The 14799-nt window shown below is 36.6% G+C and overlaps 1 protein-coding gene across 13 annotated transcripts in view; it reads right to left on the bottom strand.

The window, feature by feature from the left end:
• The window catches only part of MYCBP2 (MYC binding protein 2), a 262254-nt gene that overhangs the window by 109667 nt on the left and 137788 nt on the right, over positions 1 to 14799 (bottom strand). For all 13 annotated transcript variants that reach the window (XM_032864195.1, XM_032864196.1, XM_032864197.1 and 10 more), the window contains 6 exons: positions 12658 to 12864; positions 11716 to 11847; positions 7861 to 8039; positions 5634 to 5776; positions 4066 to 4166; positions 2952 to 3170 (listed from right to left, as the gene is read on the bottom strand). In XM_032864195.1, coding sequence (XP_032720086.1) covers positions 2952 to 3170; positions 4066 to 4166; positions 5634 to 5776; positions 7861 to 8039; positions 11716 to 11847; positions 12658 to 12864 — 981 coding nt within the window. The remainder of the gene's footprint in view (positions 1 to 2951; positions 3171 to 4065; positions 4167 to 5633; positions 5777 to 7860; positions 8040 to 11715; positions 11848 to 12657; positions 12865 to 14799) is intronic.

The following is a 14799-nucleotide window of genomic DNA, read 5'->3' as shown; positions in this document are numbered from 1 at the left end:
TCTAATAAAATGGAAGAAATGGTATTTTACTTGTGGTTTAATTTGCATTTATGTAATTATGAACAAGGTTGAGCTTTTCATTTAAATGGAGATTTTTTTTAAGATTTTATTTACTTATTTGACAGAGAGATATCACAAGTATGAAGTGTTGCTGCCCAAAACACTCAACCTGAGTTTAATCATTAGAAAACAATCAATCAAGTCCAAATAAAAGGAAATTTATAAAACCACTGATTGTATTCTTCATAAATGCCAATGTCCTGAAAGACAAGGAAACCCTGAGGCACTGTTTCAGATCAAACAAGACAGAAAAAACCTCACAAACAAATGCAGTGGATGGGTTCGGCTGGAACCCAGATTTGGGTTTAGAAAAATGTGTAATGCTGTTGTTGGGGCAACTGGTAAAAATGTTTAGCTTATAATATGATCTACTACTACTATTAATTATGATAATACAGCATCAATGTTAAATTCCCTAAATTTGATTGGTGTATTGTTGCTATACAGAAAAATCACTGTTCTTAGGAACAAGGTGACGGGTAATGATGTTAGCAACTTACTCTTAAATGGTTCAGCAGTAGTAAATCCATATAAATAAATACAACAAATGTGGCAAATATTAACTGATGAAGCTGGGTGAAGGGCATATGGGTGATCATTGCACAAATCACTTTTTCCTACAGGTCTGAAATTTTTTTTTTTAAAGATTTTATTTATTTATTTGACAGAGATCACAAGTAGGCAGAGAGGCAGGCAGAGAGAGGGGGGAAGCAGGCTCCCTGCTGAGCAGAAAGCCTGATGCTGGGCTCCATCCCAGGACCCTGGGATTGTAAGAGTGGGTTAGCATAAGAATGGCCAACCTGAAGGCCAGGAAGCCATTTTACTGAGCGTCCCTAACCGACACTGTGTACGTGACTTGAAATAAGAGGAACCAGCTAAAACCTGAAAAAACAACTTAATCATATACCACCAGGGCGGTTAGGCGGTGGCGCCACAGGGACCAGATGTTAATGAAAAACAAATAGTTAACTTGCAGAAATCACAATCCTGCAAGACAGGAGTCTCCCTTGGTTTACAAGTGTCTTAGTGATTTACAACAAAGAAGCTATCTTCTCAATATCCCAATTTCCAGAGACGATGGCTCAGTTCCTTGAGGCCTGGTGTCGCCCTCCCCACCATAAAACTGAAGGAAGCTGAGGCAGAAGGAAATGTAAATAGTTAAATTTCTTCTAAACCTAAATCTCACCTAACCGCCAGGGTGACGCTGGGGTGGCGAAAAGTTAAACAAAGTTAAACCGTCAAAGTGTGGCTGTAGCTATGAAAAAGTGCCTTGAAAAATGCTATATAAACCCTTGGCTCTGAGAACTCAGGGTCCTTGTTGAAACCCACTGCGCCCGGCAGATACTTGGTTGATACTTGGTTGACTCCGTATCAGATACTTGATTGACTCCGTACCCTAAAAGGATCATGACCTGAGATACTTGGTTGACTCCGTACCCTAACAGGATCATGACCTGAGCTGAAGGCAGAGGCTTTAACCCACTGAGCCACCCAGGCGCCCCAAATTTTGGCCTTTAAATACCTATAACCATTAAAAGGAACCAGGGCAATTTGTAAAAATGGCTGATTTTAGATCTAAGGCAAGAGATAGAAAAGATGAGCCTAGAATACCTTATACCAGAGAGGAAGGATGCTATGAATGACCACAGGGGGTATGTCTAAAGGATTCAGAAGGCAAGATGAAGAGGCTCCTATTTAACAGAGACATATGATCCAGTTTCTTAAATAAAATGTAAGGAAACAAAGAGTTGGAGGAGAACCTGTAGATAACAAGAGACTTAAGAGACATAATAAACAATCACAATGTGTGGATCTTATCTAGATTCTAATTCAAGCAATTAAAAAAAATTAAACTCTTATTTGGATCCTAATTCAAATAATTAAAAATGTGCACATGATGACATGAAGGAAAGAGCTTTTTTGGTGTAATAATAATATAGTTACTTTTTACAGGTCCTTATATTTAGAAATACATAATGAAATATCCACAAATGTGCTTTAAAATAATCTAGAAAGGGACAAAATGGGTGGGGAATAAATTAAACAGGTCTGGCCAAGAGTTGGGGACGTGGGTGGGTTAAATGGGTGATGGGAATTAAGGAGTGCACTTGTGAGCACTGGGTGATGTATGAAAGTGAATCACTATATTGTACACCTGAAACTAATGTTACACTGTATGTTAACTGACTGGAATTTAAATTAAAACTTTAAAAAAAAGACTTGGTAACTACTGAATCTGGGATGATGGACAAATGGAGTGACTGTACTAGTTTGTCATTTTATATATTTACCATAGTCTACATAAAAAGCTGAATATTTTACAAGTAAATAAAACATATAATTAAACTGATGAAGTAGATGAATCCTCTTTTTCCTCCTTAATTTACATGACACAACTTAAAAAGCAAGGAAGGAGGATTCTGGATACTCTACAATAATATTGTATTTATAAATGTTTTATATGGTTTTTGTTTGACATTATCTGTATTAGAGCCCCTTAAATCCTACCTTGGATGTGCAAATTTTCAGAGCTCAGGTTGTGGTATAAATATTATCAGTTCCAAAAATATGATTTTAAATTTTAATGTTTATATCCACTACTATTACAATACATAATATGCTTAACATTATATACTGCATTATACTTATAAAGACATATGAGAACAATTCTCATAAATACCCCGAAACTACATGCTTTAACAATAAAAATTCTGTCTTTAAACCCCTTTGTGTATCTGACAGTGCCTAACCACCTGCTGATTTCTATATTTAAATACAAAAAAATTATACTTTTAAACAGAAAGTATCTAAACAAAGTATCCTTTAAGACAGCATTATAAAACATCAAACCAAGTTTTACGTTTAAACTCCACCTAGGAACCGGTGCCTACCTTGTAGTGCATCACACACGCCGGCTTATAGGGGTGCTCACTCTCTATGACAGCGTAGTGATTAGAGGTTGTACAAGCAGAGAGGCCTTGCTCAGGCTGGTTTCCTGTGGTGCTGTCTGTCGACTGATTGGGATTGAATGCAGGGGGCGCATACTTCTGATTCAAAATGGCAACTGAGGGAAGTAACTGTTGGACAAGACCAAAGACTTCTACAGCCACCTAGTATAAAAAGAAATGATTAAAAGAGATAATAAAGGTAAAAATTGCTTTAAAATTATTAATTACTATAATTGTTGGCTATCCTTAATTACCAAGAACATTACTGAGAATTCTTCTAGCTAAGTTTTTTTTTTTTTTAAGATTTTATTTATTTATTTGACAGACAGAGATCACAAGTAGGCAGAGAAGCAGGCAGAGAGAGAGGAGGAAGCAGGTTCCCTGCCGAGCAGAGAGCCTGATGCGGGGCTCGATCCCAGGACCCTGGGATCATGACCTGAGCCGAAGGCAGAGGCTTTAACCCACTGAGCCACCCAGGCGCCCCCTAGCTAAGTTTTTATTCAGAGGAATTTGTTCTATGGAAAAAAGATTTACCTTAGATGTTTTAGATGTTACATGAAAATAACCTCATCTATACTTTAAACACTTTGCCTTTTTGTAATCTGCTGTTAACTGGGTTTTACTCAATATTTAACTATGCCAAAGAATCAACAGTTTATGATTCCCTTCATGTCTTGACTATTTTTCACAGTTGTAAAAGACTCCTATCCTTCTACATTGTTATTCTTATCCAAAAAGAAAGACTTGGCATCAATTTCATAAATTAGGAAAATGTACGTTAACTTAAGCTTTCCTTACATATCATAATTCTAAAGTATATTTCTCATTCCCAAATTCTTCAAATGTAAAGCCAGTAAATAAGCATAGTAATCCGGTAAATAAAACGAAGAACAGTGAGATTTAACTGATAATGTCTACCATTTAACTTGTCTACCTTTGTGTGTTAATTGTAACCCAGGTACCTCAAAGATGAAAGTGTTTATTAAGGATAGATACAAAGTCTAAAAAAAGAGATATTTCAAAAAAATATTCAAAATTACAGAATTAAATTACACACCTTGGGAATAGCAGCAGCTACTGGTCCTATGTAGGCTATAATAAGGGGAAGCAGCATGGAAAACAGACTGGAAGAGCTAAGCAGTTCTGGAATGTCATCAGCTAAAAAAGGCATTAAAACTATAGTTAGAAGGTAATTTCATTGTAATGTATATATGCTGTACTAAATCCATATTCTATTCTTTTGAGCAAAATAAAATTATAGTTGACATTGACTGAATGCTTATAAAGGACCTGGCCCTCTTCTAAGGGTTTTATACACATGAGCCGTATCAATTAATCCTCACAATAAGATACTTTTATAATTCCCGCTTTTTACAAGGGGAAATCAAGGCACACAATGTTAAGTAACTTACCCAAAATCATATACCTGTAAAATGATAAAGCCAGGATTAAAACCTAGAGGAACAGTCATGATTTTAAACCACTATAGCTGATACCACACATGGCTACATGTGTGACATTACACCAATTACTAAACTGGTATGTGCCTCAGTTACTCTGTACAAAAGAATAATAACAGTACTTCCCTCACTGAATGTTATGAAAACTGAGTTAATATATGTAAAACGCTTAGAATAATGCCTGCACATATTAAACACTACAAAAATGCTTACCGTTATTAAGCCATATTGTCTTCTATTTTACCAGAGAAAGCACTTTGTTGATGGACACTTTAATCATTTATCTATGAGCATGGTGCTGGGAAGACTAGTTGAGTCTAGATTGAAAGGACCTTTATATTAAGGCCACTTATCCCCAAATACTTCTTTCTAGATCTGCTGCTATGTCACAATAGGATGCACTTATTTAAAAATAATAGTTCCTTATTGGCCCAACCCAAACCTCTAGTTTGGACAGGCCAAATATTCTTTATTTTAAGAAAGTTTCCCAGGTGATTCACAAGGTGCTTCCCAGGTGTGCACTAGGCTCAGGAACAAATGGTCTAGATAACAGTAAGACTGGGTGGGTAGCAATGAATCCTTTTGAAAATGAGCTCTGCTGCCAGTGTGGAGGATGGACAAGGAGTGGGAGAAAGGTGGCAGTGAGATTGCTGGGATGCTATCCATCCATGAGGAAAAGGATACATGCCTGCACCATGGTAGCTTGAACTAAAGAAGAACAGACAGGGGAATACCAACTGGAGAGTTGCCAGTGGAAGAACTCCCAGAACTCAAATCAGATAAGTGAGTTTGTGTTACCCAGATCTTTGGATGAATGGTGATACCATTACTGGAAATAGGATACATAGGAAGAAAAACACGCCTAAAAGAGAAAACAAAATGCTTTTCGACTCCTAAAGGAAGGATAAAGCAAACACTCAGCTTACTGATGAGTTTTTCTCTTACTAGGTTAACTAAGAAAATAACAGATTATCAGCTAACTTGCTTTTGAACATCCTAAAAAATCCTGCATATGGAGAGTACAACTGATACAAAATGAATGTATACGCATGTACAGATCTATCATGAATAAAATACTCTGGGATTCTATAAGATGGTTCTTCTCCCTAACTCTGTATATAAGTTAGAGAATAAAGAATCTAAAATATGACAAATAAAGTCTTACCATCCACAGCAAGAGCTCTGTGCAAGAGGTCTTTTGCAGCTCGAACAACAGTGCTTACCACAGAGAGAGCTCTGCTACAGTTTTTATCTTCTTCATTGGCTTTACTTAGAAGCTGGGATTGTAAATCTCCATCAAATTCACTCCTGTAACAAGAGTAACATATGAGATTTTACAGGGTAGGTAAAACATGATCTAACTCTAGTTTTCATATTTACATCAGAGTTCCTCACTTATTTTAAGACAAGACCAAGGAGAGTCTATCTTAGGAACTGATATTTTAAAAAGGCCTGAATTATGTTTAAAAAAAAATAAAAAGCTGAGGGAAAAGTATTCAGGCAAATGGAACAGTAAGATAAAGGTTCAGACAAGAAGAAGATGAGCAAGTTCAAGGAACAGAGTGACAAATGTGCCTGGAATGAAAGGAGAATGGAGGGTGACAGATGTCAGATCATGTGAGCTTTGTATGCCTCTGTGAGACCGTACATTTCATGCTGGGATGGAAAGCTGCGCAAGGGCAGCACTTGCCCTGATGCACATTTCTGTAAGATCCTTCTGGCTGCACTGTGCAGAACTGACTGCAGCAGGACCACAGCAAAAGGAGGGAGACTGGGTTAGAAGTTGTGATAGTTAGCCAGGGAGCACTAGTGATGGTTTGGATTGAACTGTTAATAATGGGGATTAGAAAAAGTCAGATTTGAAACATTTTACTTTGTTTAATTAATTAATTAATTAATTAGAGAGACACAGAGAGAGTGTGTGCGTGTGCATGGCAGGAGGGAGAAGGGCAGAGAGTGAGGGAGAGAAAGAATCTTAAGCAGGCTTCATGCTGGGTGTGGAGCCTGATTGGACAATCCTGAGATTATGACCTGAGCTGAAATCAAGAGTTGGGTCCTTACCCAACAGAGCCACCCAGGCGTCCCTAAACTTAATTAATTTTAAATTTAAAGCTAAAGGTTGGTAAAGCTGGTGGCAAACATAAATATCTAAAACACTGTATTTTGTGTAAGAAATAAAGTCTAGATAGCAGATGCTTCTAAGGGGCTCCCTAGCTTTTTGGAATATATAACTTCTGTGCATGATACGACTTTTTAATGTATGGTTTGAGAAAGAGAATACTATTTGTTATGGTGCTATGTAACAAAAAGTTTTTCACAAGTTGGTAAAAGGACTAGAAAACTTGTATCTCAGCAGCAACCTGCCAACAGGAAACTATTTAACACCTACCATTTCTATTTTATTTCACACGCAGAAAGGCAGGAGAAAATTCTACATCCAGGGGAATGGCTTTGTATAAATTGCCAGACAGTGTTCCCAGATTGTTTATGAAGAAAAGAGAGAAAACAACAAGTCTCTGAAAGTGATACACAACCTTGGTGATCTGAGGCTAAGTCAGACGGAGGGTAGATACAGTGAATGATACGTACTATGTATGACTCCAGCTAACTCACTAAAAGAAAAACTAAGATGTGGTGACAAATGTATATTTAGAAGTTTTGTTTTTTTTTTACCCCAAATTGTTATCCTTCTTTTTACATACTGGTTACATAAGGAATGGTTAAAGAACACAACATTATGTACTCTAGGGATCTAAGAACTAGATTTACAGATATCAAAATATACTGCAGACAGGATAATAGGATCAAGGCAACACTAGTACTTGGATAGAGTTGATTTGATCATTAATTTTTGTTTTTTTTTTTAAAGAAATGAATAAGTTCCACTTAAATTTGAAACTGTAGATACAAACTATAAAAGTGACAATAGAGGGGCGCCTTGGTGGCTCAGTGGATTAAGCCTCTGCCTTCGACTCAGGTCATGATCTCAGGGTCCTGGGATTGAGCCCCATATTGGGCTTTCTGCTCAGCAGGGAGACTGCTTCCCCCCTTCTCTCTGCCTGCCTCTGTGCCTACTTGAGATCTCTGTCAAATAGATAAATAAATCTTTAAAAAAAAAAAAAAGTGACAATAGCACGCATGTCCAAGACACAAAATATTTCAAGGATATTAAAGAAATAATGACAACTACATTTTAAAGCACTCACCTTTACAATAAACACTGAATTTACACATTAAAATGAGACCTTTTTATATGAATTAGCACAAGTATGTGCAAGGCAGTTACACCGCATAATTATAACTATGAATTTAGCATTTTTTACCTCGGTAATAAACTGTGTATGTGTCCTATCACTTAAAAATAGTCCCTTTACTTCTACACACAAACTCACCTATAGTAGAGTATCTGTGGAATCTGTCCTCTGGTTTGGTTTGTGCCATTACTACTCAAGCTGCATGTGCTGAATGTGAATGTCACGCCATCAGGGCACTGAACGGTGGTCATTCCTCCATCTCCATTGGCTGTACGGCTTCCGTAGTTCCTCAAGCGCACAGCATATTTAACATTTTCCTTCACGATCAAGATATAAAACATGCTTATAATGTACAGAGGATATAAAAAAAACTGGGCAAATAAACTGAATTTGTCATTTATAGATGATTTGGTTAAACACATCTGAATGAATCAAAAAGGAGGATAAGCAACACTTAACTGATGTTTACTATTTAAAGGAAAGTATACTAAGTATTTCATATGCTTTAATCATATTATACCTTAAAATGACTTCATGAGGTAAGTACCATTACTATGCCTATTTTACTGATGAGGAATCTGAGGCACAGAGAAGTTAAGTAACTCACCCAAAGTCACACAGCTTATAAGTGATGGAACTAGTATTTGAATATAGGTAGTCTGACGCTAGTTCCTGCTCTTAACCACAATGTAAAACATATTAACCATAACAAAAAGATTTAAAATACATTATCTAATTTTTTTGATGGGTTTAACTTTTGAAATAATTTCAAATGTGGGAAAAAAAAGTGGTGAGTCTACTATATTTTTTTTAAGAGACACTCAAAGATGGAAAGAGTTAGGTGGACAGAAATGGGGAAAAGTATTCATAAGCAAAATTTGTCCTAAATAAGATGCACTGTGCATAGAAAACATGAGATACAGACACATATGTCTGTATGATCTACGATATAAACCTTATAGTGAAGATTTTTTGATTTTTTGGTACCTAAACTCTTTTTGATAATGTCTCTGATGAACTTACCTTATCCAAAATTCTGCTCTATAATAAAAATAACAATATAACTACTAGAACTCATACAGCAATTCAGTAATGTGGCAGGATACAAAGTCAATGTACAGAATTCAGTGGCTTTCTTATACACTAACAATGAAAATACAGAAAGGGAAATAAGAGAATCGATTCCATTTACTATAGCACCAAGAATCATAAGATACCTGGGAATAAACCTAACCAAAGAGGTAAAGGATCTGTACTCGAGGAACTATAGAACACTCATGAAAGAAATTGAAGAAGACACAAAAAGATGGAAGACCATTCCATGCTCTTGGATCAGAAGAATAAACATTGTTAAAATGTCTATACTGCCTAGAGCAATCTATACTTTTAATGCCATTCCAATAAAAATTTCACCAGTATTTTTCACAGAGCTGGAGCAAATAATCCTAAAATTTGTATGGAATCAGAAGAGACCCCGAATTGCTAAGGAAATGTTGAAAAACAAAAATAAAACAGGCGGCATCACGTTACCTGATTTCAAGCTTTACTACAAAGCCGTGATCACCAAGACAGCATGGTACTGGCATAAAAATGGACACATAGACCAGTGGAACAGAGTAGAGAGCCCAGATACGGACCCTCAACTCTATTGTCAAATAATCTTTGACAAAGCAGGAAAAAATATACAGTGGAAAAAAGACAGTCTCTTCAATAAATGGTGCTGGGAAAATTGGACAGCTCTATGTAGAAGAATGAAACTCGACCATTCTCTTACACTGTACCCAAAGATAAACTTGAAATGGATAAAAAACCTCAATGTGAGACAGGAATCCATCAGAATCCTAGAGGAGAACATAGGCAGTAATCTCTTTGATATCAGCCACAGCAACTTCTTGCAAGATATGTCTCCAAAGGCAAAGGAAACAAAAACGAAAATGAACTTTTGGGACTTCATCAAAATCAAAACCTTCTGCACAGCAAGGAAACAGTCAACAAAACAAAGAGGCAACCCACAGAATGGGAGAAGATATTTGCAAATGACAGTACAGACAAAAGGTTGGTATCCAGGATCTATAAAGAACTTCTCAAACTCAACACACACAAAACAGATAATCATATCAAAAAATAGGCAGAAGATATGAACAGACACTTCTCCAATGAAGACATACAAATGGCTATCAGACACATGAAAAAATGTTCATCATCACTACCCATCAGGGAGATTTAAATTAAAACCACATTGAGATACCACCCTACACCAGTTAGAATGGCCAAAATTAGCAAGACAGGAAACAACGTGTGTTGGAGAGGATGTGGAGAAAGGGGAACCCTCTTAAACTGTTGGTGGGAATGCACATTGGTGCAGCCACTTTGGAGAACAGTGTGGAGATTCCTCAAGAAATTAAAAATAGAGCTTCCCTATGACCCTGCAACTGCACTACTGGGTATTTATCCCAAAGATACAGATGGAGTGAAAAGAAGGGCCATCTGTACCCCAATGTTTATAGCAGCAATGGCCACGGTTGCCAAACTGTGGAAAGAACCAAGATGCCCTTCAATGGACGAATGGATAAGGAAGATGTGGTCCATATACACTATGGAGTATTATGCCTCCATCAGAAAGGATGAATACCCAACTTTTGTAGCAACATGGACGAGACTGGAAGAGATTATGCTGAGTGAAATATGTCAAGCAGAGAGAGTCAATTATCATATGGTTTCACTTATTTGCGGAGCATAACAAATAACATGGAGGACATGGGGAGATGGAGAGGAGAAGGGAGTTGAGGGAAACTGGAAGGGGAGGTGAACCATGAGAGACTATGGACTCTGAAAAACAACCTGAGGGTTTTGAAGGGGCAGGGGGTGGGAGGTTGGGGGAGCCAGGTGGTGGGTATTAAGGAGGGCACGTATTGCATGGAGCACTGGGTGTGGTGCAAAAACAATGAATACTGTTACGCTGCAAAGAAATTAAAAAAAAAAACAATATACAGTTGAATTCAGAATTACTCCATTCATAATTAAGGTTAAGTACAATTTCTGTTTTGCTAATTCGTTATTTACTGCTAGACAACAAAGTTACATGAATAAATAACTTATATAGAGTAATAGTAATTTAAATCACTATCAACTAATAGTTTATTAAGATCACTTTTTAAAAAGATTTTATTTGATAGAGAAAGCACGAGAGAGCAAGAGAACACAAGCAGAGGGAGAAGGAGAGGGAGAAGCAGGCTCCCCACTGAGCAGGAAGCCCACTGTGGGGCTTGATCCCAGCACCCTGGGATCATGACCTGAGCCGAAGGCAGAAGCTTAACCGAGACACCCAGGTGCCCCAAGTCCACTTTTAGTTTTTTTTTAAGATTTTTATTTATTTATTTGACAGAGAGAACACAAGTAGGCAGAGAGGCAGAGAGAGGGGGAAGCAGGCTCCCCACCGGGCAGAGAGCCCGATGTGGGACTCAATCCCACGACCCTGAGATCATGACCTGAGCTGAAGGCAGAGGCTTAACCCACTGAGCCACCCAGGCATCCCCCAAGCCCACATTTTAAAAAAGTGAGTTTTGTCACAATGAGAGGGAAAGACAGGAACTCATATTTACTGAGCTTCTATGCTGTGCTGGGCATGGAGACAAGTACTTTATTCCATTATTTAATTTTACCTAAACAACACTACCGTGTAGGTACCATCCTTCCCAATCTACAGATAAGTCCCAGAGTAGCTAAGTAATGAAGTTCAATGTCTTAGAGCTACTATGTGGAAGAGCAGGCATCTGAAGCTACTTCTAACTCCAAAACCTAACAATACTTTCTACTAAACCAGATTTTTAAGAATTTTTTTTGCAAAAATAAAATATAAGACAGTACAATATCAGGAGTATAGTAGTGACTCAATAACATTTAAAGCACCACTTAAAGGAATACTTCTCATTACTTTTTAAGTAAGCTACATAATAATACCTCTTATTTACAAAAGAAACATAATGAAATTACCTTTAAAGGAACAACTTTGTCAAGTCTGATTTCAGCTATATCACTGGGTGAATCATCTGTTGTATAGGTTCCTTTGACTAATTCTAGAGATGTCCATCTATGAGAATGAGTTGAATCTCCTGCATGTTCACTCTAATTAAAACAAAACAAAACCAACCATATTCTTAATTTTGTTTTTAAGCAGTTTATTTTCTTGCATATAAAATTGTCCATCAGCATTTCCCCATACATACTGAAGAAAAAATTTTTGGTATGCTAAACTATTAACTTTTATCTGATTTCCTGAGGACACTAGAACCTAAATCATATAAATGGGCTTTTCTGATGTCTTAAAGTGATTCCCACTTCTTCATTAGAAGAGTGCAACTCTAACTATAGAACTTAATGAATTAGGGAAATAAATTAATTGCTACAAAGAATCAAGATATGGATAGATTTCCATTTATTATTAAATGATTTACATGGTAACTTTCTGTCCCATTTTAATAAAACTTAGTGAAAACTCCGGTTCTTTAAGTAATTTAGAGAATATAGCAAGATAGAGTTTAATCAATCAGTTAGTATCTTTACTAAGAATCATCCATTAGCACTTTATGACAAAATTGCTTTAATCACTGATACAGGTAATAGTATTGATCTATTGTTCTCATTTCTTAAAAAACAACAGCAAAAAAAAAAAAATTACACAAAAGTTGTAATCAAGGGCTTAGCTATGTAATTTCTAGTCTTTTCATTTAACATCTCCCCTGGAAATGCAAAAAATAGGAGGCAGAAGTGATCCAGAATGGCACACAAAGCAATCATGCAGGATCACTCTCTTTCAATTTCTTTCACATCTGCCAGGACTATGATTAATCAGCTAACCCCTCAAAGATCTGGGCAGCCTTACTATGATAATGGTAACCCACACAGCACGATGAACACTGTAAGAGTCGTACTTACGTCATCAACCAATACCTCTAATTCATATTCATGAATTCCACCTCCTCCATAGACAGAAAAACCAACCACAACTATTCCAGGCTTGTCTACTGAAAAACAGATTGCATCAGGGGACCCATTCCCAGTGTTCCAACTTCTTCCTTGACTTGTTTTTGTAAATCGATTAGCACTGGCTTTAACGGAGTGGAGAGAATTAAGTCCATCAACCTAGGAACAAACAAAAGCAAAAGCAATTACACGTCAGCAGTCTGTACCTGAGTGTTAATAACATGCCTTTAACAAAACCCCCAAATTTCTAAGAAGTTCAAAAAGATAACCTACATTTAACAAGTGGCTGTAAGCCTTCCTAAACATACATTCTGTAGAGATTACCCAGCAATAAAACCAGATTTTAAATTTATAAATCATTATCACTTGACAGTATTTTCTTCTCTTAGTCATAGGAGACTATACATTTCACTTAATTTATAATGTCAGAACTATAAACCTGTAAGTAATTACGGTCATAACATATGAATGAATTATATCACTCACTTTGAAAAGAGATACCAAAATTGCACCAACATTCTATGGACCAAAAGTTTTCAAACCATGAGACACAGGGCTCTAGGGATTCTGCAGAGATGGGTAGTCAACAAAGAAGTGGACTTAAGTTTCCCTTTGTCAGTCAGGCTATCTTATCCCTCCTCTTATCTGAGAGTTCTGAAGACTTTTATTAGCAGAAAATGTTCTAGGTCTTAAGTTTGAATACCACTAAAATATATTATGATAACTTAGCTTTCAATATTTGAATATATATACACAAACAAGTACAGCCTCACTAATTACAGACTCATTAGAGAAGATCAGTGAACTTATTTTGGCTTGAAACCGCTCTTTTTAATTACAGAGCCAGCTTTTGATCTAAATTGGCTGCAGAAATTTGGAAGACCCACAAGAGGAAAAAACTGAAGTTTATGATTCTAGCAAAAAATTTAAACTGCCGTGGGAAAGAAAGAAATATAGATGTCTAAGTCAAGACCTTTGTAAACTTCCAAGTTTGTATATTAGGCACCTGCAATTTGGGACATTCTTTTTCATTAAAAAAAAAAAGTTAAGTTCATAGGGGAAAACTAGACAGTAACCTTCTGAGGGGGAGCTATGTATCACAGACTTTCTCTTTCAGGATCTGGTATGGAAGGGAAGTATATTATAGGCTGGATGACTAAGTGGGAAAAAAGAAAAGAACCAAATTAAAATTTTCTGACAGGGGGTTCAATGACCTCCTACAGCTAAGTCAAAGCTAACAAAGAAATGAAGGAAGTGCTTCCCAGGGTGAAATACTAAAATATGCGCAGGTACATGTAATCATTCAGAAATCCCAAAGGCTAAACTGTCACTATGAATCAGTAATGAGTATAGACTACATGAGTTAATTAACCATAGATTCTAAAATAAATCTGTAAGAAAAAGCAAAGGCTAGGCATTATAAAAGTAAAAGAGAAAGAAGATGTTATTTTGCAAGCAATGGCATACATGCTAGCTATTAAACATTCATTTGAGTGATAGAAGGTATTTCACATTAGGACATGATTTTCAAAACCAATCTTCTGTCTGCTTTTTTGGGATAAAATTAGAAAACTTCACCAAATTCAGTCAAAACATTTATATAAATTGTACAACAGAGTGAGCAGGACACTGAAATGGTTAAAAATGTTACTTTACAAAATGTAAAGCCCTTTCAAAGTAGTTTTCTCAAACACAGTAATATTTGTTCCTTTTAAAATTTTGGCTGTACAGCAATGTGAGTATACTGAAGGCCAATTTTACATACGTTATCTGTCTAGTGTCAGTCAAGTGAGCAGAACTAAGGTCTAATCCTCTTTACCTCCTCCATACCATGTGCTCACTATTAGTAGCCCCATTTCCGTTATGCATTACCCAGGAATGTGAATGATTTTTGCTTCTGTTGCAACATCGCAGTGAGGTTGCGCTACGGAGCATGTAAGGAAAACATACGGTTTGTATTACTGTGACATCATGGGCAAACGTGAGAGAGAGGGAGCAAGCAAGAACAGAGAAGTAGTACAAGGAAGGGAAAAGCAAAGAAACAATTTAGCTTGGAAGGTTTTGTGTTGTTTGAAAGAAAAACAACACAAATGG

Source organism: Lontra canadensis, unplaced genomic scaffold (genome assembly GCF_010015895.1).
Source record: "Lontra canadensis isolate GAN:19392208 unplaced genomic scaffold, GSC_riverotter_1.0 scaffold26, whole genome shotgun sequence".
NCBI lineage: Eukaryota > Metazoa > Chordata > Mammalia > Carnivora > Mustelidae > Lontra > Lontra canadensis.
Note: the sequence above shows the minus strand (reverse complement) of the source record. Positions and strands in the feature narration are given on the sequence as shown.